We start from the raw sequence: 25,890 nt of genomic DNA, 5'->3' as shown, positions 1-25,890 counted from the left end.
CTATAGAGTAGTGGGTAACTTATAGTGTGGACGCGAAGGTGATAGCTTCAAATGGCTCGGAGCACTATGGAACTTAACATCTATGGTCATCAGTCCCCTAGAACTTAGAACTACTTAACCCTAACTAACCTAAGGACAGCACACAACACCCAGCCATCACGAGGCAGAGAAAATCCCTGACCCCGCCGGGAATCGAACCCGGGAACCCGGGCGTGGGAAGCGAGAACGCTACCGCACGACCACGAGATGCGGGCTAGCTTCAAATCTCGACAGATGATGATCCATTTTTATTTCCAAATATCTATCAACTTTATTGAATTTATTGGTTTAAATTAAATTTTTTTTCTCAATCTTTGTCACATCATTTTCATATTCGTACTGACAGCTGTATTTGCTGTTATTTTTGTGTTTCTATCATTCTTTCTTAGTTTCGAATCTCCCTGTTTCATCTATAACTGTCACTTTCTTTTTGGATCATCACTCTTCTGGTTTGATGCGGCCCGCCACGAATTCGTCTCCTGTGCCAACCTCTTCATCTCAGAGTAACACTTGCATCCTATATCCTCAATTATTTGCTGAATCTATTCCAATCTCTGTCTTCCTCTACAGTTTTTGCCATCTACTGCTCCCTCTAGTGCCATGGAAGTCATTCCCTGGAGTCTCAACAGATGTCCAATAAGCCTGTCCCTCCTCCTTATTAATGTTTTCAACATATTCCTTTCTGCGCAGAACCTCCTCATTCCTTAACTTATCAGTCCATCTAATTTTTAACATACGTCTGTAGCGCCATATCTAAAATGCTTGGATTCTCTTCTATTCCGGTTTTCCCAAAGTCCACTTTTCACTACCATACAATGCTGTACACCAGACGTACATTCTCAGAAATTTCTTCCTCAAATTAAGGCCAATGTTTGATACAAGTAAACGTCTCTTGGCCAGGAATACCCTTTTCGCCATTGCTAGTCTGCATTTGCTGTCCTTCTTGCTCCACCCGTCATTGGTTAGTTTGCTGCCTCTGTACCAAAATTCCTTAACTTCACCTACTTCGTGACCATCAATCCTGTTGTTAAGTTTCTCGCTATTCTCATTTCTGCTACTTCTCTTTACCTTCGTATGTTATCGGTTTACTCTCAATCTATATTCATTAGGTTGCTCATTACATTCAGCACATCATTATATTCTTCTTCACTTTCATTCCGAATAGCAATGTCATCAGCGAATCGTATCATTGATGCCCTATCACCTTGAATTTTAATTCCACTCCTGAACCTCTCTTTTATTTCAATCACTGCTTCCTCGATGTACAGTCTGAACAGTACGGGCGAAAGACTACATCCCTGTCTTACAAACTTTTTAATCCGAGCACTTCGTTCTTGGTCGTCCACTCTTATTATTCCCTCTTGGCTCTTGTACATATTGTATATTACCCCCATTTTTCGCAGAATTTCGAACATCTTGCACCATTTTACAATGTCAAACGTTTTCCAGGCGACAAATTCTATGAACGTATCTTGATTTTTCTTTAGTCTTTCTTTCATTATTAACCGCAAAGTCAGAATTGCCTCTCTCGTGCCTCTAACCTTTCCAAAAGCCAAACTGGCCGTCATCTAACATATCCTAAATCTTCTTTTCCATTATTCTGTATATTATTCCTTTCAGCAACTTGGATGCATGAACTGTTAAGCTGATTGTGCGATAGTTCTCGGGCACTTGTCAGCTCTTGCAGTCTTCAGAATTGTGTGGATGATGCTTTTCCGAAAGTCAGATGGTATGTCGCCAGACCCAGACATTCTACACACCGACGTGAATATTGGTTTTGTTGCCACTTCCCCCAATGGTTTTAGAAATTATGATGGAATGTTATCTACCCCTTCTGCCTTATTTGATCTTAAGTCGCGCAAAGCTCCTTTAAATTCTGATTCTAATACTGGATCCCCTATCTCTTCTAAATCGACTCCTGTTTCTTCTTCTATCACATCAGACAATCTTCCCCGTCGTAAAGGCTTTCAGTGTTTTCTTTCCATCTATATGTTCTCTCCTCTGCATTTAACAGTGGAATACCCGTTGCACCTTTCTTTTAATGTCACCGATGGTTGTTTTGTCTTTCCTGTATGCTGAGACAGTCCTTCCGACAATCATTTCCTTTTCGATTTCTTCACATTTTTCATGTAACCATTTCGTCTTAGCTTCCTCGCACTTCCTATTTATTTCATTCCTCAGCGACTTGTATTACAGCATTCCTGAGTTTCCCGCACTTCCTCCTTCCATCGATCACTTGAAGTACTTCTTCTGTTACCCATGATATCTTCATAGTTATCTTCTTTGTACCTATGTTTTTCTTCCAACTTTTGTGATGGCCGTTTTTAAAGATGTCCATTCCTCTTCAGCTGTACTGCCTACTGGACTATTATTTATTGCTGTATCTGTAGTCTTACAGGATTTCAAACGTATCTTGTCATTCCTTAGTACTTCCGTATCCCATTTCTTTGTGTATTGATTCTTCCTGACTTATCTCTTGAAATTAAGCCTGCTCTTCATGACTATTATATTGTGGTCTGAGTCTATATCAGCTCCTGAGTACGCCTCACAATCCAGTATCTGTTTTCGGAATCTCTGTCTGAGCATGATGTAATCGAACTGAAACCTTTCCGCATCACCCAGCCTTTTCAAGCATACCTCCGCCTCTTTTGATTCTTGACCAGAGTATTTGCTATTGCTAGCTGAAATTTATTACAGAATTCAGTTAGTCTTCCTTCTCCCAAACCCGTATTCTCCTGTAACATTTTCTTCTACTCCTTGCCCTACCACTGCATTGAAGTCCCCCATGCTTATTAGATTTTCATCTCCTCTTACGTACTGTATTACCCTTTCAATATCCTCAAATGCTTTCTCTATTTCTTCATCTTCAGCTTGAGACGTCGGCATGTATACCTGAACTATAGTTGACGGTGTTGGTAACGCACTCTCTGCCCTACCTTCCTATTCATAACGAATCCTACTCCCGTTATACCATTTTCTGCTGCCGTTGATATTACCCTATAGTCATCTGACCACAAATCGTTGTCTTCTTTCCATTTCACTTCACTGACCACTACTATATCTAGATTGAGTCTTTGCAATTCCCTTTTCAGATTTTCTAGTTTCCCTACCACGTTCAAGCTTCTGACAGTGCAAGTCCCGACTCGAAGAACGTTATCCTTTCGTTGATTATTCAATCTGTTTCTCATGGTAACCTCCCCCTTGGCAGTTTACACCCGGAGATACGAATGGGGGACTATTCAGTAATCTTTTGCCAATGGAGAGATCATCATGACACTTTATCAATTACAGGCCACATGTTCTTTGAATAAACGTTACTTGTCTTTAATGCAGTGGTTTCCATTGCCTTCTACATCCTCATGCCGTTGATCACTGCTGATTCTTCCCCCTTTTTTGTAATTAAATGTCATTTAATAAGATTTCGTCGATTAAAGTCTTTAGTAATAGTTATAAAATACGTGTTTTTTTCCTATAATTATCTCCTGTAGACTAATGAAATGTGCATATGGCATTTGTGGCGAGGATCCCCCTTCTGGCGAATTCGGCCGCCTGGTTGAAGTCTTTTTATTCGACGCCAGTTTTTTTAATGCTACCTCCCTCCCATTTCTGGGGATGCAATACAAGGGTTGTAATGGTTTTATTTTTATTTATTTCTTTTATTTTTTAAACAGTAAGGAACCAAAACGAATAAGTACACTCGTTGCGCCGACTTGGGGAGGCACATACCTGAAAACATATTTGCAGCAAGGGGCAAAAAGAAAGAGAACAAAGTATGAGGCGAAGGAAGCCATTCAATAAGCCATTAACCGGTACTACATCCTGCACCGGATGGTAAACAAAAACTGCGAAGAACCTTTCGCACTTGGGGTAAAAGGGGAAATTGGGCAAATACTGCTACACAGTGCGAGAGGTCACGACGGAACTCCCCATCGGCTTTATCATCCTGGTATGACTTCTCACAATGACCAAGGTAGCTGCCAACGTTGTACCGTGTAGTGTTCTATCATCGTCTTGTAATTTTAGCTTCTCTTACCCGTGATGATCCAGCTGCGTGGAGGGTCGTGGAACGCAGTCCACAAGTAATTGGAAAAATACTGTCGATACTTTAGTTTACGGAGGACCTTGCAACGTCGTCCCTGCAAATAGTTCCAAAAGTCTAAAGTGTCCTCAGTCGGATGATGTCCAGTGCTCGTTGGCGGTTGTTGGCTATCCTAGTCCGAACATTTCTAGAAGTTGTGAGCAGCGGTTCGTCGTATATCAATACCGAGGCATTTCAAAGCATCGCTGAGCTGTAAGGGGGTGACGCTGTCCTCAGGCAGTCCGGCCCCCATGTTCATCGCCACTGATTTTGCGACGTTGATACGACTACCAGTGGCCATGCTATTTGTAGCTATCCAGTTCAGTGCGCTGGTTGTGTCACCACCGTTGCGGATGACAATGACAAGGTCGTCAGCGTATGCCTTACATCGGAAAGTGTGGCCTCGTAACGTCATACACGTTAGTCGTTGGCGCAGGCCGCATAGGAGTCATTCCATGGCCACAGCGTAAACTAAAGTGGACAGAGGGCAGCCTTGGCGTATCGATCGAGAAATGGTGAGGGGCTGCGTAGGTCGGCTGTTGGCGATCACCTTGGATGTTGCACCACGGAGTAGTCGCATGACGACAGTGACAAATGGCTGTGGGTATCGCATATGTTGGAGGACCGCTTCCAAATAGTCGTGGTCCACGCGATCGAAAGTTTGACTGAAAGCGATTGCCGCCAGCGCACCCTTCAGACGACATGCCATCGCTAGTGGGATAAAGTTACGATATTCACTGAGTGCTGTTTGATTATTATTGTCGCCTGTTAATGACGTTTCATCAGGTGAGATGACGTGTTGTAATGTCTGGTGTATCCGTGCCGCCAACAGTCGAGAAAAAATATTAAAGTCGCAGTTCAATATCGTCAGCGGGCGGTTGTCATGCATCCATGAGCCACCCGATGGTTTGTGAATCAGAATAATGATCCCTTCTACAAGGGCCCCAGGAAGCAGTACTTCTGAGGATAGTAGTTAGCGACAGAATTCCGTCCATCGGGTGGCTAATAGATATTGAAAAGTCCGGTAAAATTCCAAGGGTAGGCCATCAGCAACCGGAGACTTGTTTGCAGCTCCTTTTCTAATGGCGTCGATCACTTCTTCTTTCTTAATGTCTTCCAACAAGGCCGCTTCCATCGCCGGGGTGACAGTCCCGTATATCGTCTGACATACGTCCTCCAGTGCTGTTGGATCAGGAGTCTCAGCTAAACAGAGCTGGGAATAATGATCGTAGCACGCTATCCTTATGTCTTGTTGCGTGGTGAGGCGATGGCCGTCCTCCGTGTCGATGAAGCGTATCAGCGCTCTTTGGCGTCGTACGTGGAACATAGACGGGCGTCCGCTCGCTATCCTATCCTGCGTCCTCTAGCGGATGACCAACCCCGTCTAGATGGCGTCTCCTATTAGTGATGATCTGAGCCTTAGTACGGCGGACCGCAGTTTGTCGTTCCGGAGACGGCGTCATAGCATCGTAGTCTCGCAGTGCTCTGAAGTAAAAATCGAGTGTATGTCTACGTCAAGCAGCGTGCTCGCGACCGTAGGTTACCAAAGTTCGCCTCATTGCCGGTTTGGCGCAGTCTGACCACCAGGGGATCGTCATGGGATGTACACGGAGGCGATTTTCACACGAATACTAAGTATCCTCAACGACTTGGCGGCTATCCGGATACGACAGGTGAGCGACGTTTAATTTCCATGGGCGGCTTCTCCACACTTGTTGTCGCAAACTCCTTCGGCGCTACTGGCTGGCAATCGGCAGCGGCAGTCTGCATGTGATCCTGCTCTTCTGTGGGGTCGGAGGGACTGAAACTGTCACTAAGGCGATCTTTTGGATGGGGTGTTATTGCCGCATCAGCACCGCCGGTACCGTCGCCGGATTGTCCACAGTCCATGTCAGACGTTCGCTGCAAGCACTCGTCGGATGGGGCACGTCGCCGTCTCTTATGTTTCCGGGGGGAATGCTTTTTACGGACATGTGTTTCTGTATCCGAATGTGGGTGGATCTCTTCAGTGTCTGGAAGAAAATCCGCTGTCGGCACAACACGTGGGTCATTCGTGCTTTCTTGCATGGTCGGTAGGTGATAGTTCTCAGGAGGGGGCGCCGTTGTAGTGGCTGGATCCGGTACTGCAGAATCCATCGTGGCCTCGCTATCGGGGGCGGCTGTCGGATGAATGTGGTCAGTATTGGAAAGGGTGGCCGCCCGTGCAAAACCTGCATAATTGAGAGGAACGGTCTTCACCTTAGAAGGAGTCATAGATTCACCTGTCTGGATTTGAGCAAGCCATAGTCGGAGACAATCCGACCTGACGTGTCCTTCTTGGCTACAACCGGAGCAAGTGCGTGGCTGTCCGCCATACACAATAATCGCCTTACGTCCGCCGATGACAAGTTAGGATGGTACATGTTTTGTCAGTTCAATTTTGATCTGTCAAACCTGGTTGAGAACCGAGTACGTTGTAAAGGTGGTCTATTTTCCGGCCATGTTGCTGACCACGGGCTGGAAAGCCGCGGTGACTACGTCCGGTGGTACTTCGAACGGGAGTTGGAAGACTCGTGTCGTACGGAGGCCAAGCCCCGTTTGATCGATAGAGACTGCCCCAATAGGGCCGTAAGAATGTTTAAATTTGAGATCGTTCGCATGTGCGTGTACGATTCTGTTGCACACCTCGCCACTTACTAACTTGAAGTAGACAACACTGCTCGTGTTAGATGGATACCAATGATGACCTGCGGATCAATTTTAAAGTCGTCACGTAGAAAACGTACCATTTAACAAGCTTGCGGCCGTGCATGATCGGGTTGAAAACTGATCTTGATGGCGGTTTGTCTCTATGAATGTGCCATGTTATGTCAGTAGTGATGGACTCTAAACTAGTGGCGACGAAGTAGTAAACAACTACGGGCACTCGCGACCGCGCGAATGGGACGTAAACAGAACGTCCTCGTTTCAGCGCTGCGGATATCAGACTGATTCAGGTGCAGTATCGCGCTCCTGCGCCCTCTTTGACAAGGCCGTTGGCAGGATGAGGATTTCTCCTTGTGCCGGAAGTCATCGACAGCCAATGCTGATTATTAATCAAAATTTAAACAGTGGCTGCATTCGAACCCGGGACCGGGGGCATTTTGATTGTTAATCAAAGACGCAACACTTTTTTTTAAAAAAAAAAATCTGATTTTATTCGTTTTAGTTCGTTGTATCTGCTCGGGGCGGACGTCGAAAGATACTCGTTTCAGTTCGATGTTGATCCATTAACTCAGTATTTTATTACAGAGCCCTCTGGCCAAACACGCTGATTTACCGTCCCGGCATACCTGGACCACAGACTTAGTAGTACCTACACATGTAAAATTATCGTAGACTACCGTAGACTACCATAAGTAAGCGAAGCGTACGACAGTTTTTCTAGTGGCTTTGGTCGCTTAAGGTCGTGTCTGTGTTATCTGTATGTTAGGTGTGTTGCATACTTGTTGGGCGTTACCTCATAACGATTGCTTTGTTTACGTATTTGATCATTGTCTTACTAGTTTCCTCTAAAAACCGGAAGTGGTGAACAGTCTAGAAACTGATTGAGGATGTACAAAGGCCCGGGTAACCAACCGAATATTTTGGTCCTAGAAGTTATCCTCGTTTGTTACTTAAGAATAAACTGTATTTATAGCAAAACTGAGATAGTCAACGTTTCATTCAGCTTTTATTAGCAAATGATTGATTTGTAAAGTGAAACAGACGAATGTTGTTATAAGATTAAAGAAAGCACTATAGATTTATCATTTAGTGGTAGAGAACGCAATTTGCTCAAAAAAGGTAAAATAAGAAAAAGCAAAAAAATATCCAACATGGCTTTATGAATCCGTCAAGCTGATATGAAACTTATTTGTGTTATTCATGAACAACTTCCGCATTTATCAATAATAACAAGAAACTCTTGCCTTCAATCATGATGACTCATAGCACTATGGGACTTAACATATGAGGTCTTCAGACCCCTAGAACTTAGAACTACTTAACCTAACTAACCTAAGCACATCGCACATATCCATGTCCGAAGCAAGATTCGAACCTGAGACCGTAGCGGTCGCGCGGTTCCAGACTGAAGCGCCTAGAACCGGTCGGACACAATAGCCGGCTCAATCGTGATGAATAACCTTTTACTATTTACAAAATAACAACATATATATATATATATATATATATATATATATATATATATATATATATATATATATATATATGAAGAAAATTGAGTACCCCATTGCCGCCACATTATCCCCTACTTTAGTATTTTCTGTAACTCATAACCGTAACTTCGTCATGAAGCTCAATCAGGCACTTGCATTAGTTTATTTTGACCATTTCAGGTCAAATATACTAACCTTGAATAATGTCCATCTATATTATATGGCCCGTATTGCCGGATGTTACTCATTAGTTGTTGACTTGTTCATATGTTCATTCTCGACCATTTGTGTGCTAAGTCAATAGGATGTTCATGCGTTGTAACCATAGCTAAGCAAATGTTTAACATTTACATCTAAAATAATTTTTAGACCTAGTCATAATAATGAAGATGTTGGCTTTATATTATCCTTCCCACACCTAAGTTCCTTAAGGTAATTAAACTTCGTGCTTAAGCACAAAATTTTCGTAGACAGGCCACACGTTGTAAGCACGCGATGTAGTCCTCATATCATGACCAACAAATACTTCATAAAGGTTAAGACAGTCGATCTAAGTACGTTCTGCACAGGATAACATATACACCCTTTTCTTCACTATACCTTTCTTTTATTTCACTTTACTAGCAAATTCATGGTCAGGAGTTAGGTTCGCGTCTCGTCCCAGCAAGTACCCTTCACACAGCTTATGCGCAGGCGCAAGGTATTGTATCCGCCTAGGCGGACCTCACGACGCTACGGTCAGTTCCAGTACAGCTTTCGTGGCTACCGCATCGCGGTCGCGAAGTGGGGCCCAGGCAGTTTCAGATAAGTTTTTACATCCTGACGATAATTTATTGATTTGTTGTTTTAGCGTGAGGATGTCCACTATGGACAAACGGTACTTACTTTTATTCTGGAGAAGATTGGGTTATCGCAACTGAAACCTCGGTAAATCTAGGTAATCTGTGCAACTGAGGCTGTTGATTTTTAAAATTAATATAAACTGTACTTGCGTCAAAAGTAATTACTTTGGTTATATGAAAGTGCGGAAGTTTTATTGTTATTTTATTACCTACACAATGTAATTTATATTCTGTAAGAATAAAAAATACACAGTGGACTAACAGTGAGTGTATTGCAGTTATAATTATGTGCAAAATAAACAATCAAACCAACAGAAAGCAAAGAGAAATCGTCGACTCTCATTTTCTCTCACACACATTCATTTACCTTTTTTTCTCTGCCAGTGCTACCAATACTACCGGTAATCATACCATTTACTATGTTATTTATGTAGTGTTCTAAAACTATCGAACTGTAGTTTTGGTATAGCGCAATTCTACTGTAAGAAACTGCTAACCAGAACTGCTTATCGGTTGGTATTGCGTAAGCTCATGGTGGCAGTGCGAGGATAGTTTCAGGTAACCAATGAAATGACAAATTACAGTCCGCTTTTAGTGGTGAAACCGACATTTTTCTGTTTTGAGTTTGCTCACAAGGGTCAACAACATTTCATCACATGTGACGTGATCAGCAATGTTTGCGAGTCACCTTAAACAGAGCGGCAGCCTATGTGGCAACACTACAGCGACTAGTGACATTAGGCGAGTACACACGAAGCCAACGAAGATCAACGAACGGTAGCCATCCGCTTCGTTAGCCGAGATTCGCTAAGTGTGTACGAGTGGCAAATAGGAGTCAACGATGCGAAAGCGCTGGCGGTTGGTTGGCTTTGGGATCCCTCATCCAGTGTGGAAGACGTGTCGAATGTTCTTTGGTTGAATACCATATGTTGTGTCTCTAGAACGGGTGTGTTTTTACGTTTTTCAGGACAATCATAATTAGCACTTGGTGTGTTTTATTAACTGGTTTCGCTATATAACAACATCGTCATCAGAAACTCTGGAATTTGCAGTGTATAGTGCAGTAGTTGAATGTTAAATTAAAGAGCGAAACCAGTCAATGGAACATACTTAGTGCGACTTATTGTCCGCCCCCGGTAGCTGAGTGGTCAGCGCGACAGAATGTCAATCCTAAGGGCCCGGTATCGATTCCCGGCTGGGTCGGAGATTTTCTCCGCTCAGGGACTGGGTGTTGTGTTATCCTAATCATCATTTCATCCCCATCGACGCGCATGTCGAAAGACTTGCACCCGGCAATCGGTCTACCCTACGGGAGACCCTAGTCACACGACTGATTGATTGATTGCTCAGTGCGACTTATTGCTGTCGTGAGAGTCCTCATTTAAACAGTCGCTGTTTCCCCTGCACGCAGTGCCTCCTCTCGCTAAGAACGTGTATTTATTTTGTTTAAAAATACCGGAGTATGGAATGGAATATGAGAAAGCTGGTAGTTCAATCGTGAACGGTATTGTTTATGGGCCCCTATGAACTGCAGTTATAGAAACAAACTGAAAACATCAGAAGTATGGAGAGAAATAAGTGAGCTGTTAGAAAGAAATGTTCACGATGTGCAAGAGAAAATGGAGCCTTTGTTGACATCTTTTCGCTTGATCAACAAAGAGAAACAAACAAAACTGGACGTGACTATTAACTTCCTGCTACAGCTACTGCTCTCCTAAAAGAGATGTATCTGTGGAAACTTTAGGAGAAACACATTTCAGTAGCAATTGAAAACAAATAACCCTCAGGAGGAAAAAAATATGATATAGTCCACATTCCAATTCAACTTTGAGGTAGACATTAATTTTATCCCAGCACACTGCTCCTTAGTTTTAAAAAGAGAAGTCATTCACCAGCGTTATTTCTTATTCTTCTGTTTCTGATGATCAGTTTCTTGCACCAAAATGCGACGACTGCTAAATCTGCATCTTCTCTCATAATGTCGGCCGGTGAAATTGTAATCAAAATGCTACTTTACAACAATAAAGAATCGGGAGATTCGTTGGCAACTTATCAGAGCCAACCGCGATTCTATAGGGCTGAATCCCTTTGCCCAGCCCCTTCGTTTGGTGTTGATGAGAAGCCGAACGCCAATGCATGGGCGACCAACGTTTTGCCGACTGCAATCTCTGTCGTTCGTTGGCCTTCGTTGACCTTAAGTGCACGCGCCTATACGTGAACTAGCAAGTAGCGGTAATCGGATAGTAAAGGCATGATTAAAATTGTGAATTCCGAAGTTATCCCAGCGCTATGAGTGTTCCACGATGTTGCGGGATGGCAGTGGAATGACATCTATATCTTGTCTTTGTCTTTTGCCTGACAACCATTCTGCTATGTTGAGCAGAGTATTCTACAATGCTTGACGTGCTCTCATACGAGAAGAGGTAAGAACACATACTGCACTCAGGAACACTGTCGAACACTGTGACACAACGCTGTTGTGATTCGCTACTGCTTCCCTATGTGCGCATATAATATAGCAGTTTTTCCTATGTATAATTAAAGTTTTATCGCGCTATGTTACTTGGCTGTGTCACCTCATGCGAAAGTTACCTCTGTCCTTAAATTCTGCTCACCGGTCTATTACGCTGGGGTGACAAAAGCCATGGGATACCTCCTAATATCGTGTTGGACCTGCTTTTGCCCAACGTAGTGCAGAACCTCAGGTAGTATGGACTCAACAGGCCATTGGAAGTCCCCAGCGGAAATACCGAGCCATGCTGCTTCTATAGCCGTCTATAATTGCGAAAATGTAGCAGTGTAGGATTTTGTTTCCGAACTGACCCCTCGATTATGTCTTATAAATGTTCGATGGGATTCACCTCAGGGGATCTTGTTGGCCAATGGACTGGCTCGAATTGTCCAGAATGTTCTTTAGACCAATCGCGAACAACTGTGGTCCGGTGAAATAAAAATGCCATCATTATTTGGGAAGATGAAGTCCATGATTGGCTGCAAAAGGTCTCCGCGTAGCCGAAAATAGCCATTTCCAGTCAGTGATGGAATCGGTTGGACCAGAGGACCCAGTCCGTTCCATCTAAACACAGCCACAACATTATGGAGCCACCGTAAGTGCCAGCTTGGATCCATGGCGTTGTGGAACAGCTCCATATCACAAGCCTACCATCGGCTCATACCAACTTAAGCTTGGACTGATCTGACCACGTCACGGTTTTTTAGTCGTCTAGGGTTCAGCCGATTTGGTCACGAACCTAGGAGAGCCGCTCCAAGGGAAGCCGTGCTGTTAGCAAAAGCAATCGCAATTTGGCCATTAAAGCCAAATTTCGGCGCGCTGCCGTACCGTCGTACGTCCCACTGATTTCAAGCAATGTTGCTTGTCTTTAGCACTGACAAATCTTCGCAAACGCTGCTGTCGGTTGTTAAGTGGCGACCGTCGGCCACTACGTTGTAGGTGATGAGAAGTAACCCCCGGAATTTGGTATTCTCGACACACTCTTGACATTGTGGCTCTCGAAATATTGAATTCCCTAACAATTTCAGAAATGGAATGTTTAACGTGTCTAGCTCCAACTACCATTCCGCATTCAAAGTCTGTCAATTCTTGTTGTGCAGCCATGATCACGTCGGAAATCTCTCCCCATGACTCACCTGAGTACAAATAACGGCTCCGCCAATGCACTTTCTTCTTTACTTCGTCGGAAACCCTTTCAAATGAATGACCTGAGCACAAATGTCAGGTCTGCCAGTCCACTGCTCTTTTATTCTTGTATACGCAATAATACTGTCATCTGTATCGCTCCCCACGACTTTCCACACCGCCGTGTATATTTCGGAAACTTTCTGACATTTATTTATTTTATTTATTTATTTACACATCAAGTTCCATAGGACCAAATTGAGGAGCAAATCTCCAAGGTCATGGAACGTGTCAGTACATGAAATTACAACATAAAAGCAATAACAGATAAAAATAAATGTTCATGAACCTGAAAAAAGTCAGTCCATAAGTTTAAGTAAATGCTATCAGCAGTACAGTAAGAATCAGCATAATTTTTAAAGGAACTCTTTGACAGAATAGAAAGAGTGACCCATGAGGAAACTCTTCAGTTTCGATTTGAAAGCGCGTGTATTACTGCAAAGATTTTTGAATTAGAGTGGCAGCTTATTGAAAATGGATGCAGCAGTATACTGTACACCTTTCTGCAGAAGAGTTAAGGAAGTCCGATCCAAATGCAGGTTTGATTTCTGTTGAGTATTAACCGAGTGAAAGCTGGTTATTCTTGGGAATAAACTAATGTAGGTAACAAGAAACGACAATAAGGAATATACATATTGAGAGGCTAATGTCAAATTACCCAGACTCATGAACAGAGGTCGACAAGAGGTTCGTGAACTCACACCACTTACTGCCCGAACGGCCCGTTTCTGAGACAAAAATATCCTTATAGAATGGGAAGAGTTACCCCAAAATATAATACCATACGACATAAGCGAATGAAAATAAGCACAGTTGACTAAAGTATCACTCACTTCTGATACCGTTCGAATAGTAAAAGTGGCAGTATTAAGTCTTTGAACAAGATCCTGAACGTGGGCTTTCCACGACAGCTTACTATCTATCTGAACACCTAGAAATTTGAACTGTCCAGTTTCACTAATCATATGCCCGTTCTGTGAAATTAAAACGTCAGGTTTTGTTGAATTGTGTGTTAGAAACTGTAAAAACTGAGTCTTACTGTGATTTAATGTTAGTTTATTTTCTATAAGCCATGAACTGAGATGATGTACTGCACTATTTGAAACCGAGCCAATGTTGCACACAACATACTTTACTACCAAGCTAGCAATCAGAAATATTTTAGAGTTACCCGTAATACTAGAGATCATATCATTTATATAAATAATGAACAGGAGTGGCCCCAACACTGATCCCTGGGGCACCCCCCCCCTCCCCCTTGACAGTACCCCACTCAGATTCCACATCACAGCCGTTATCAACACTGTGAATAATGACCTTTTGCTGCCTGTTGCTAAAGAGGTGAACCAATTGTGAGCTACTCTCCATATTCTGTAATGATCCAACTTCTGGAGCAAAATTTTGTGATCAACACAATCATATGCATTAGTTAAATAAAAAATACGCGAAACCTTCGAAACTCTTTGTTTAGCCCATCTAGTACCTCACACAGAAAAGAGAATATAGCATTTTCAGTTGTTAAACGACTTCTAAAGCCGTACTGTACATTTGATAGCAAATCGTTTGATATAAAATGACCAATTATCCTTACATACACAGCCTTTCCGATAACTTTAGCAAACACTGATGGAAAAGAAATAGGTCTAAAATTATTTACATTATACCTTTCTCCCTTTTTATAAAGCGGCTTTACTACTGAGTACTTAAATCTTTCAGGAAACTGACCATTCCTATAGGAAAAATTACAAATATAGCTAAATACAGGGCTAACATCTGCAGCACAGTACTTTAATACTCTACTAGACACTCCATCATAACCATGAGAGTCCTTAGTCTTCAGTGATTTGATTATTGTCTCAATCTCCCTCTTGTCTGTATCACAGAGGAGTATTTCAGACATCAATCTCGGAAAGGCATTCGCCAATAAAGTTATATGATCTCCTGTAGAAACTAAATTTTTATTTAATTCACCAGCAATGTTCAGAAAATGGTTGTTAAATACTGTACATATACCTGATTTATCAGTAACAGAAATATTTTTACTGCGAATTGACTTTATATCGTCGACCTTGTGCTGCTGACCAGACACTTCCTTCACAACTGACCATATCGTTTTAATTTTATCCTGTGAATTAGCTATTCTATTTGCATACCACATACTCTTTGCCTTCCTAATAACATTTTTAAGCACCTTACAATACTGTTTGTAATGGGCTACTAATATCAGCACTTGCAAAAATATCGTTAGTTACTCGTGACTAGGGCCGTTGATAAAATATCGAAACATCTAAATTCTTTTCAGAAAGTATTTATACATATCGGCTATATTTTCCCCCCGATATATCAATATCGAAATGGCATTGTCCCATAATTTTTCACTAAGCTGTAAGAACAAGGAAAATGTTCTAGACACTACATGTTCTTTATTTCATTCATATTTATTTGGGAACAGCGTGACTGAGAATTACGTACCAGTGGAGGAAAGCCTTCCTGCGGAACATAGCGGTGAACTGCTCAGAGATCCGCTTGAATAGCTCCTGGATGGCGGTGGAGTTACCGATGAAGGTGGCGGACATCTCGAGTCCGCGGGGTGGGATGTCGCAGACGGCGGTCTTCACGTTGTTGGGAATCCACTCGACGTAGTAGCTGCTGTTCTTGTTCTGGATGTTGAGCATCTGCTCGTCGACCTCCTTCATGGACATGCGGCCGCGGAAGACGGCGGCGACGGTGAGGTAGCGGCCGTGCCTGGGATCGCAGGCGGCCATCATGTTCTTGGCGTCGAACATCTGCTGCGTCAGCTCGGGCACGCTGAGCGCGCGGTACTGCTGCGAGCCGCGTGACGTCAGCGGCGCGAAGCCCGGCATGAAGAAGTGCAGCCGCGGGAACGGCACCATGTTCACCGCCAGCTTGCGCAGGTCCGCATTGAGCTGCCCGGGGAACCTGCGGCAACAGGCGGACCGTCACCGTGGGCTCGACCCACTACAGGTTGGGCAGCACTAGCGTAGATATCGCTCGTTACTCGTGACTAGGACCGTTGATAAAATATATCTATATTCTTTCCAGAAAGTATTTATATACAGGGTGCTACAAAAAGGTACGGCCAAAATTTCAAGAAACATTCCTCACACACAAAGAAAGAAAATATGTTATGTGGACATGTGCCCGTAAACGCTTACTCTCCATTTTAGAGCTCATTTTACTACTTCTCTTCAAATCACATTAATCATGGAATGGAAACACAGCAACAGAACGTACCAGCGTGACTTCAAACACTTTGTTACAGGAAATTTTCAAAATGTCCTCCGTTAGCGAGGATACATGCATCAACCCTCCGTCGCATGGAATCCCTGATGCGCTGATGCAGCCCTGGAGAATGGCGTATTGTACCACAGCCGTCCACAATACGAGCACGAAGAGTCTCTACATTTGGTACCGGGGTTGCTTAGACAAGAGCTTTAAAATGCCCCCATAAATGAAAGTCAAGAGGGTTGAGGTCAGGAGAGCGTGGAGGCCATGGAATTGGTCCGCCTCTACCAATCCATCGGACACCGAATCTGTTGTTGAGAAGCGTACGAACACTTCGACCGAAATGTGCAGGAGCTCCATCGTGTATGAACCACATGTTGTGTCGTACTTGTAAAGGCACATGTTCTAGCAGCACAGGTAGAGTATCCCGTATGAACTCATGGCGGTGAATCGAGGAAGTACAGTACATACTGACGAAACTAAAATGAGCTCTAACATGGAAATTAAGCGTTTCCGGACCCATGTCCACATAACATATTTTCTTTATTTGTATGTGAGGAATGTTTCCTGAAAGTTTGGCCGTACCTTTTTGTAACACCCTGTATATCGGCTACATTTTCTCCCAGATATATCGATATCGAAATGGCAATATCGGCTGACGACATTTTTATTTTATATTATACTAGCTGACCCGGCGAACTCTGTTCCGCCTTAAAGCCAATAAATTATCAGATTTTGGATGTTAAGTTCTATTTTTTTAGGAAATACAAATAAAAAATTAACTATTTTAATGATCACTTTATTCTTTATGTTTTTTTGGTGCATAGCTTCCACTCTTCAATTAAGTACCTTATGACACACGACATTTTTTGTTTTATTATCAGGCGCAAGAACAAACAACGTAGATGGTCTTCCGACCCGTGAACATGCCACATATAACTGACCATGTCAAAAACATGGATATTCCAGATTTAAACCACAAAATTTCAAGGATTGTCCTTGTGATTTGTTAATGGTCATGGCGAATGCAAAACGGATCGGTAATTGAAGTCTTTTTAAACTCAAACGGCATATCGGTTGGGATAACCGTGATCCTCGGAATGAGAACTTCCTCACCTTCGAATTTTCCTTTGAGTATCGTCGCGTAAATAACATTGTTCATCAATTTACTTACCACCAAACGAGTATCGTTGCACAGTTTTGGTTGGTTTATGTTTCGAAGCATGATTGCTACTGAGCCAACTTTTAAGCGTACATTTTGCGGTGGTAAGCCAGGCACATCCAAGGAGTTTAAAAATTCAGTTGGATAGTTGGTGGCTTCATCTTCATTTGTTACACAGTCAATAGATTTGAATGAATGCATTTTACCAATGATCGCATTCTAAATTATGTAGTTTAGGTCGTCTTCATCTTTATTCTTAGCCGCTAAAATTGCTCGCTCACTCAACCATTCATTACTCTTGTAGTTAGTGATGGTGTTTGGGGATACCTTGTTGATAAATTCGTCTTTCGATGAGACAAAGTTACAGAAATTATGAGGAAGTGAAATCAATCCGCTCGATTCTTCGACAGGTAATCGACCATTACCGATATTCGATCGTCTTGATCGCGGCATTGTAAATGATGATTCAAAGTAAATACAAATTATTTCTTAAAATTTTTAATTAATGGTATATACTGATACTTAATCGTAGACGTTTAGCTATCATTTGCGTTTTGTTATTCCATGCCAGATGCGGTTTTGTTATACCACGTTTTATATGTTATAGCGTTCGAACGGGATGAAGAGTATCCTATGTCCGTCTCCTGGTTCTAAGCTACCTCTCCACCAATTTTCAGCCAAATCGGTCCAGCCGTTCTTGAGGTATAAATGGTGTAACTAACACGACTTCCTTTATATATATATTGTATTAGAACATAATTTTACTTTGCCTGTGTGAATGGATCTTCCTACTTTTTGAGCTCCTATCACGTCCAGTGTTTCTCTTTGACTGCGTGAAGCAAGTATAGGTGGCAGGTGGCACAAAGAAGAAGTCCGATTGCACTTTGGGGGGGGGGGGGGGGGCTGGCAGTGTGAATGGAATAACAACATTTCCGATGTGGACAAAAATTCGCACCATTTGCATTAAGAAACGATTTTTAACGCCACTAGTGTGCTACTTCTGGACATCGGAAATCTTCACAAATAGTTACTCGAAAAGGTGACCATAATTTAAATGGCAAGATTTGTACTATCAACAAAAATCGCAACGTTTAACTTCACCACGCAAGTTTGACACTTCAACTGCTAGGTGGCTGGCGTTTGCAGCAATGTAAAAACTGGGAAGTAGGCACGAACTGTTCCAGACAAATCCGATATGTGACGAAACCGAACGACGCACCCATCGGACACCTCTTAAACGATACACGTTCGCGCTTTGGGATAACCACTTTGCTAACAATAAGGGGCATAAGCAGGCAGCTACCTTGTTCATGTGCAGAATATCTCATAACAAATCAATACTTAAATGTACGAATCTAAAGCCTTATATTTAAAATGTGCAGCACCTTTCAATATTCAACGTTTGAAGGATGTATTTATTTGTTTAAATTGCTTAAGTATTTCAATGAAAAATTTTGTTTTTTGGGATCTCGATACTTTTGTAGGTGGGTAGGTCAATATGTTCCTTAATTATGTACCGATAGTTTCTTTTGATATATCGCATGCTGATCGTGTAAACTTTTTAAATATCGATATATCGGATTCCGGATATTTTTAAAAATATAAACACTCCTACTCGTGACGTTGGCAGAGGTTCTGGAGTATGGAAGCGAAAGCTGGTGGCTCGAGTACATCATCGCATCAGCGAAGCGACTCGGTGACATTCAAAGTGCATGGGAAATTGGAGAAGTGTGATAATCAAATGGGATGCAAAGAATACTGCAGACTAATAAGTACACGTTTGATGAATCCATTATTTCATCATCATAATGCAAAAATATTGAGACTCCGCAAGAAACACAGGCTTGAACATAAATGCAAATTATAGCCAACTCCGCAGGTGGCGCTGTTTTATTTGACCATAAACAGCACCTGTGAAATGTCCTCAATATGTTGCAAGTATCATTCGTCATTAGAAAAGTGATCTGTGTAGTTGTGAGTGCATTATATCGGAGCTTAGTGAATTCATACGTTTGCAAATCTTTGGTGGTCGTGTGGTGGATGTTACCGTAACGAAGGTAGCCAAAATGTATGGTGTTTCAAGAGGCAAGATGTAGAAGATTTATACGGTAAAGTGGAAAACATCATCCGCTAAGTCATAACGTTCACGAAAGTGTGCGTTGAGTGATCGTGATGGTCGGCTATTTCAAGGGGATTGTGACGAAAAATAAGAAGACGACAGCTACAAAGTCACTGGGCATATTATAGAATAAAAATACGCATCAGGTCACCATAATTTACTATTTATTTCACGACCGGTTTCTAAGCCTAAAGCTGCATATTCAGGTGCCTCCATAGAATCTCGACCCCAAGACACGTAACTGAGGCGGGAGGCACGGTTATTGGTTATACTATGCATGACTGACTGGCTCGACCGCGAACCTTTTTTTGTTACTATAATTATTCGTTGCCACCTGAAGATGAAGCTTTAGGATTCGAAACCTGTCGTGTAGTAAATAAGACATTACAGTAAACTGAAGCGGATTTTTATTCTGTTAACGTATTGAGAAGGTAGACTATCTATTGAAACAAAAGTTATTTGAAGACAGGATTTTGGTTATACTGTACCACAGAGCTTTTATTGGCTTACCTTCCCGGTTACCCAAAGATGTGACGAACCCGGCCACAGCCTCTCAGTAACTGCTATCTAAACACCTTTCACTTGTTTGGAGAGGCGCCAATATCGCTAGGAGCGCGAGAGAAACGGCATCGCACGTACCTGAGGCAGGTGGTCACGCCGGACATGGTGAGCGACACGAGGTGATTGAGGTCGCCGTACGTGGGTGTAGCGAGCTTCAGCGTACGGAAGCAGATGTCGTAGAGAGCCTCGTTGTCGATGCAGAAGGTCTCGTCGGTGTTCTCGACCAGCTGGTGCACGGAGAGCGTGGCATTGTAGGGCTCGACCACGGTGTCAGACACCTTGGGTGATGGCACCACTGAATAGGTGTTCATGATGCGGTCAGGGTACTCCTCGCGGATCTTGGAGATTAGCAGCGTGCCCATCCCGGAGCCGGTGCCGCCGCCCAGGGAGTGCGTCAGCTGGAACCTGCAGGCAGTGTGACCACCACAACAGATGTAACACAGGTCCATTTCAAGGATATGAGGTAAGGTTAGTAATGTTTTAGCAGTAATAATGGGCAGCATCTCCTCCAGTTTGGTTTCACTGGATGTTAAGAATCTGCACTTCATTGTTCCAGTAAAGAAAGCTGTTGTAACGGCGACCGGAACAGTCGTGGGGTTGCAGTGACGGGAAACGCGGCGGGACCCGCGGAGCGGCCCGCGAACAACAACACAACGGCAGAGGACGGACACGACCAACGAAGGACCTTACGACAACAACAAGAACGAAACAACAGAGTCAAGAAAACCTGACTAGACAACCACGTTCACTCGTAAACAAAAGACGAAAATAAATGCGCTGTCTAAAGCGAGGCAACGTGTCCTGAGACGTACGCAAGGTTAGACTGGCAGGCTGAGCTTTTTTTTTTTTTCTTTATTGAATTTCAATTCCCCCCGAAGCGGGCGGGCTGGCAGCAGCTTAGTATGCCGTTCTTCAGCCTACAGACTTTGTTAAAAAGTTGAAGAGAAAAAATAATAAAAACAGACGATAAAATCGGAGACTTAAAGAGTAACATGGCGAAAAAAATATCGTGAAACTTAAAACAAAGAACAGAGGGATGATAAAATACATACGAAGCAGACAGGTAAAACAATAGACAGACAATTAAAAAACACGGGGACAGTCTGGTTTCTGTGCGCAAAAGATATAAAATTCGCACCTAGCGACAGTATGGTTTCCGTTCGCAACACGAGAAAGATGACACTGAAGAGTCACTGAATCACTGCACTAAAAAGTTGGCAAATGTGACGTACCACAGCCGAGAGCAGGTGGGGGGAAACTGGACAGGTGATGGAAAGATAAAAAAGGGGGGAAGGAGAGGAAAAGCGAAGGCGGGGGGGGGGGGGGGGCGGGAAAGGAGCCGATGGAGAATGAGGACCCATAAGAGGGTTGGGGGGTGCTGGGCATAGGCGACAGGGAGTGGGTAACGCAGAGGAGGGGAATACAAAAGGACTCAGGGGGGGGGAGAAGGGAGGTAGGGAGAGGTTTGGTGGGGAGAAAACAGGATGGAAGGGGGAGAAGAGGGAGCCCAAAGAAAGGATGGAGGAAAGGAGGGGGGTGGGGATCAGAGTTGATAGGAGGGATAGATGGAGGGAGAGAGGGCATCATCCAGGAGGGGGAGTTGATGGAAATCTCCTTGGGAAAGGAGATGAAGGGTGTAGAGGTGGGGGGTAGGGGGGACATAACAGTGAAGGCATGGCAGGGGGCAGGGACGGGATAGGAGAGGAGCAACCAGGGGGTGAGGGGGATCAAGGTGGCGGGAGGTGTAGAGTATGTGGATATGTTCGAGGAACAGGAGCAGATGCGGTAATGGAATGAAGTCATAGAGGATCTGCGTGGGGGATGGGAGACGTATACGGAAGGCGAGGTGGAGTGCGCAGGCTGAGCTTAAATTTTTTTCCTTATTTGTTATTTTAAACACCTTGTACAAAGGTGGGCTGTCAGCAGCATAGTACACTGCTCTTCAGCCGCGAGTGGTACAATATATGACATAAAGGAAGTACAGATAATACAATACAAATAGCAGGCAAAAACCGTCGACACAGAAAGCAATATACACGAAGCCGTTCACACGGACAAGAAAAACCACTAAAGCCTGTTGACACGGCGCACAAAACACGGACGACGGCAATGGCACAGGTGAACAGTGGTGGCGTGACGGCGAAAGAACACTAAACACAAACACAAAGGCACACACATGAGACACTGATGGCGATGATCTGCAGCGCGCGAATGTCCACTGAGTGTGTACGAGTCCGGGGACCTGCCAAGAGAGGAGGAGGGGGGTGGGAGAGGGAGACGGGAGAGCAGAGATGCCAAGGGCAGGAGGATAGGGGGAGGAAGGAAGGGTGGAGGGGGGTAGGGGAAGCCAAGGGGAAGAGATGTGGAGGAAGGGGGGATGGAGGGAAAATGAGAGAGAAGGGAGGGAGGGTGCCCAAAGGAAAAAAAGACGGGAAGTGGGAGGGGAGGATCAAAGTTGATAGGAGGGGAAGATGGAGGGAAGGAGGGCATCATCATGGAGGGGGAGCTGGCAGAAGCCACCTTGGGAGAGGGTAAGGAGGCTAGAGAGATGGAGAGTAGGTGGGACGTGGGAATGCAGGTGCGGCAGTGGGCGGGGGTGGGAGAGGATGGGTGAGACAAGTGGGTGAGGAGGATCGAGTTTACAGGAGGTGCAGAGGATCCGTATCCATTCGAGGAGAAGGAGGAGGTGGGGGAACGGAATGAGGTCGTACAGGATCTGCGTAGGGGAGGGGTGACAGATACGATAGGCGAGGTGGAGATCAGGGCGTTCAAAGATCTGAAGGGATTTGTAAAAGCGAGGGGGAACAGAGATCCAGGCAGGATGGGCATAACAGAGGACAGGGCGGATGAGCGATTTATAGGTGTGGAGTATGGTGGAGTACGGTGGAGCGGTCCAGACCCCACGTATGGCCGGAAAGGAGCTTGAGGAGATGGAGTCGGGAGTGTGCCTTGGTTTGGATTGTCTGGAGATAGGGGGGGTCCAGGAGAGGCGACGGTCGAGGGCGACGCCAAGGTAATTAAAGGTGGGGGTGAGGGCGATAGGACGGCCATAGATGGTTAGATAGAAATCGAGGAGGCGGAAGGAAGGGGTGGTTTTGCCTACAATGATCATCTGGATTTTGGAGGGATTGACCTTAAGCAACCACTGGTTGCACCTAGCGGTGAACCGGTCAAGATGGGATTGGAGAAGGTGTTGGGAACACTGCAGGGTGGGGGAAAGGGCAAGGAAGGCGGTCTCATCGGCAAACTGGAGAAGGTGGACGGGGGGTGCCGGCGGCGGCATGTCCACCGTATACAGGTACAGAAGGGGGAGAGGACGGAGCCTTGGGGCACACCGACAGAGGGAAAAAAGGTGCAGGAATCCGTGTTATGGATGGTGACGTAGGAAGGACGTTGGGAGAGAAAGGAACCGACCAGACGGACGTACTTAATGGGAAGGGCTGAGCTTTGGAGCTTGAAGAGGAGACCGAAATGCCATACGCAGTCATAGGCACGTTCGAGGTCCAGGGAGAGGAAGATAGCAGAGCGAGGGGAATTAAGCTGTTTGGAAAGGAGATGAGGGAGGTGAAGGAGAAGGTCATCAGAAGAGAAGGACGGCTGAAAGCCACACTGGGTAACGGGAAGGAGGCTGTGCTGGTGGAGATGTTGGTGGATGCAGTGGGTAGGGTTGGATTCCAGGACCTTGCTGAAGACCGAGGTAAGGCTGATGGGACGGTAGGAGGAGATGGCGGACGGCGGTTTATCGGGTTTAGGGAACATCAGGACTGGCGGTCGGGGTAGTAGCCGGTGGACAGGACTACATTGTAGAGCCTGGCCAGGGTGGAGAGGAAAGAGACAGGAGCTTCACGAAGGTGGCGGTAGGTGACACGATCATGACCAGAGGTGGTGCTGCGTTTTGAGCGGAGTGTAGCAATGAGATCCTGTGTAGTAGTAGGGGCATTGAGTTCTGTGTGTGCAGTGTTGTCCAAGTACTGGAAACCAGGTGCGAGGGGAGGGACAGAGGTGTCAGTTTGATCGCGGACATCCGGGAAGAGGGAGTAATCGAACTGGGGATCGTCGGGGATGGAAAAGACATTGGAGAGGTAGGAGCCAAAGTGATTGGCCTTACTAAGGGTGTCAGGGAAGGGGTGATCATCATGGAGAAGAGGATAGTACGGGGACGGTTTAGTTCCGGTAAGGTGACAGAAGGCTGACCAGAACATGGACGAGTTTATAGGAAGGGTAGCATTTAAAAGGGTGCATGTCTGTCGCCAGTCATGGCGTTTCTTAGCTGCGAGCAAGTTTCGGATGTGTCGCTGGAGTTGCCGGTGGCGTCGTAGTGTGTCCGGGTCACGCGTGTGGAGAAAGGCATGGTAGAGACGGCGGGATTCACAGAGGAGGAGGATGGCCTGTGGGGGTAAGGAAGGACGGTGGGGGTGGATGGCGACAGTAGGGATGTGGGCCTCCATGGCCTAAGGTAAGGTCTGTTAGAGAAAGGAAGCAGCATGGGTAATATCATCAGGGTGGTGATAGATGAAGGGATGGCTATCGACATGGGTGGAGAGGGTATCCCGATAGGCATTCCAGTCAGCACAAGAGTAATCATGGACGTACTTTGGGGGAGGGTCATTACGAGGGTCGGGTCAGAGGTGATGACCGTCTGAAATGGTGAGGAGGACGGGGACATGGTCGCTACCAATGGGGTCCATGACATCCACCATTATGCAGCCAAGGAGGTTAGGGGAGGAGAGGACGACATCAGGAGTGGAGTTGGATTCAGGACGGGAGTGCTGGGGAATGGAGACGAGGTCGCCTGGAAGGGGGAGGAGAGGAACCGATGCCACTGCCGTAACTGGGCGGCAGAACGACTATGGATGTTGCGGTCGGCGGCGATCATGTAGGAGGAGAAGGTAAGGTGAATGTGGGAGAGGAAGTCGAAAGGAATACGAGCGTTAGGGCGGACATAGATGGTGGCGCAGGTGATGGTAAGGCCGGGGAAGAAGAGACTAAAGATCAGGTGTTCGGTGGGGTCAGGAAGTAGAGGTTGGAGCCAAACCGGGATCTGGCAGTGGTGACCAATGGCAACTCCGCCACGCGCAATCGGGATGGGATTATCAGTTCAGTGAAGGAGGTAGGGCGAAGTGTGGATGGTGTGGTGGGGTTGGAGGAAGGTTTCATTTAGGAGGAAGGCATGTGAGTAGGTGGCATACATTTTAAGGTGGAAGACGGAACAGGCGGCGAGGGATATCTGCTGGAGGGTGTGGGGGCGCTGGAAAGGGTGGACATTTTGGAGTATGATGGTAAGGAATCTGATGATGTCCTCAGCGGTAGGGGGGGTGGGCGAAGGGAATTGCCAGGAGGGGTGGGGGCGTCCAGAGGGTGGACAGGGACGGTGAGTTCAGGAGTGGTAGGAGGGGGTTGGGCCTTACGTTTTTGGGAGTACGTAGGATGAGAGAGGTTACAGGTGTTACAGGAGGGAGGGGACAGGAGGTTGGGGCACTGCCGGAGGTAGTGTGCTTGCTTACATTGCAGGCAGGTGGGGGCCTTGCGGGTGTGCGTTGTACCGCAGACACCTCTGGCAGCGGAGGGATTGAGGAGGAAAACGGGAGGGGGCGACCTTGTAACGTTGGTTAAAGAGGAGGGCACCCTCCTTCAGGAGATGGTCTATGGAGGGGGCGTGTTCGGAAAAAACCCTCATAAGGCGGGTGGGGCCGGCAGAATTGTGAATGCGGCAAACTGCACGCACGTCCAGATAGGGATGCGCCTTGAGCTCCGCGAACACCACCTCCACCGTGATCGTCGGACTAAGCTGAGTGATCATGGCGGTGAGGGTTGGCGGGTGATGCAGGGGTTGGGGTTGGCGGGAGGGAGGTGGGGAAGGGGCGGGGGTGAGGAGGCATTAGGGCCAAAGCGGGTGACGGGGATGTGGGTAAGGATATCGGTGTGAAGGGTAGGGCTGGTGGAGGAGATGAGGACTGGGTCAGGGCGA

The 25,890-nt window shown here is 45.4% G+C and overlaps 1 protein-coding gene across 1 annotated transcript in view; it reads right to left on the bottom strand.

Annotated features, from left to right (window-relative positions):
• Positions 1-25,890, bottom strand: part of LOC124803124 (tubulin beta-1 chain-like) — a 97,469-nt gene that overhangs the window by 22,202 nt on the left and 49,377 nt on the right. Inside the window, exons 3-4 of the mRNA XM_047264300.1 lie at positions 20,001-20,327; positions 15,307-15,774 (exon numbers count right to left, since the gene is read on the bottom strand). Of these exons, the coding sequence (XP_047120256.1) occupies positions 15,307-15,774; positions 20,001-20,327 (795 nt within the window). The remainder of the gene's footprint in view (positions 1-15,306; positions 15,775-20,000; positions 20,328-25,890) is intronic.

Source organism: Schistocerca piceifrons, chromosome 6 (genome assembly GCF_021461385.2).
Source record: "Schistocerca piceifrons isolate TAMUIC-IGC-003096 chromosome 6, iqSchPice1.1, whole genome shotgun sequence".
Taxonomy (NCBI): Eukaryota; Metazoa; Arthropoda; class Insecta; order Orthoptera; family Acrididae; genus Schistocerca; species Schistocerca piceifrons.
This window is presented reverse-complemented; position numbering and strand designations above follow the sequence as displayed.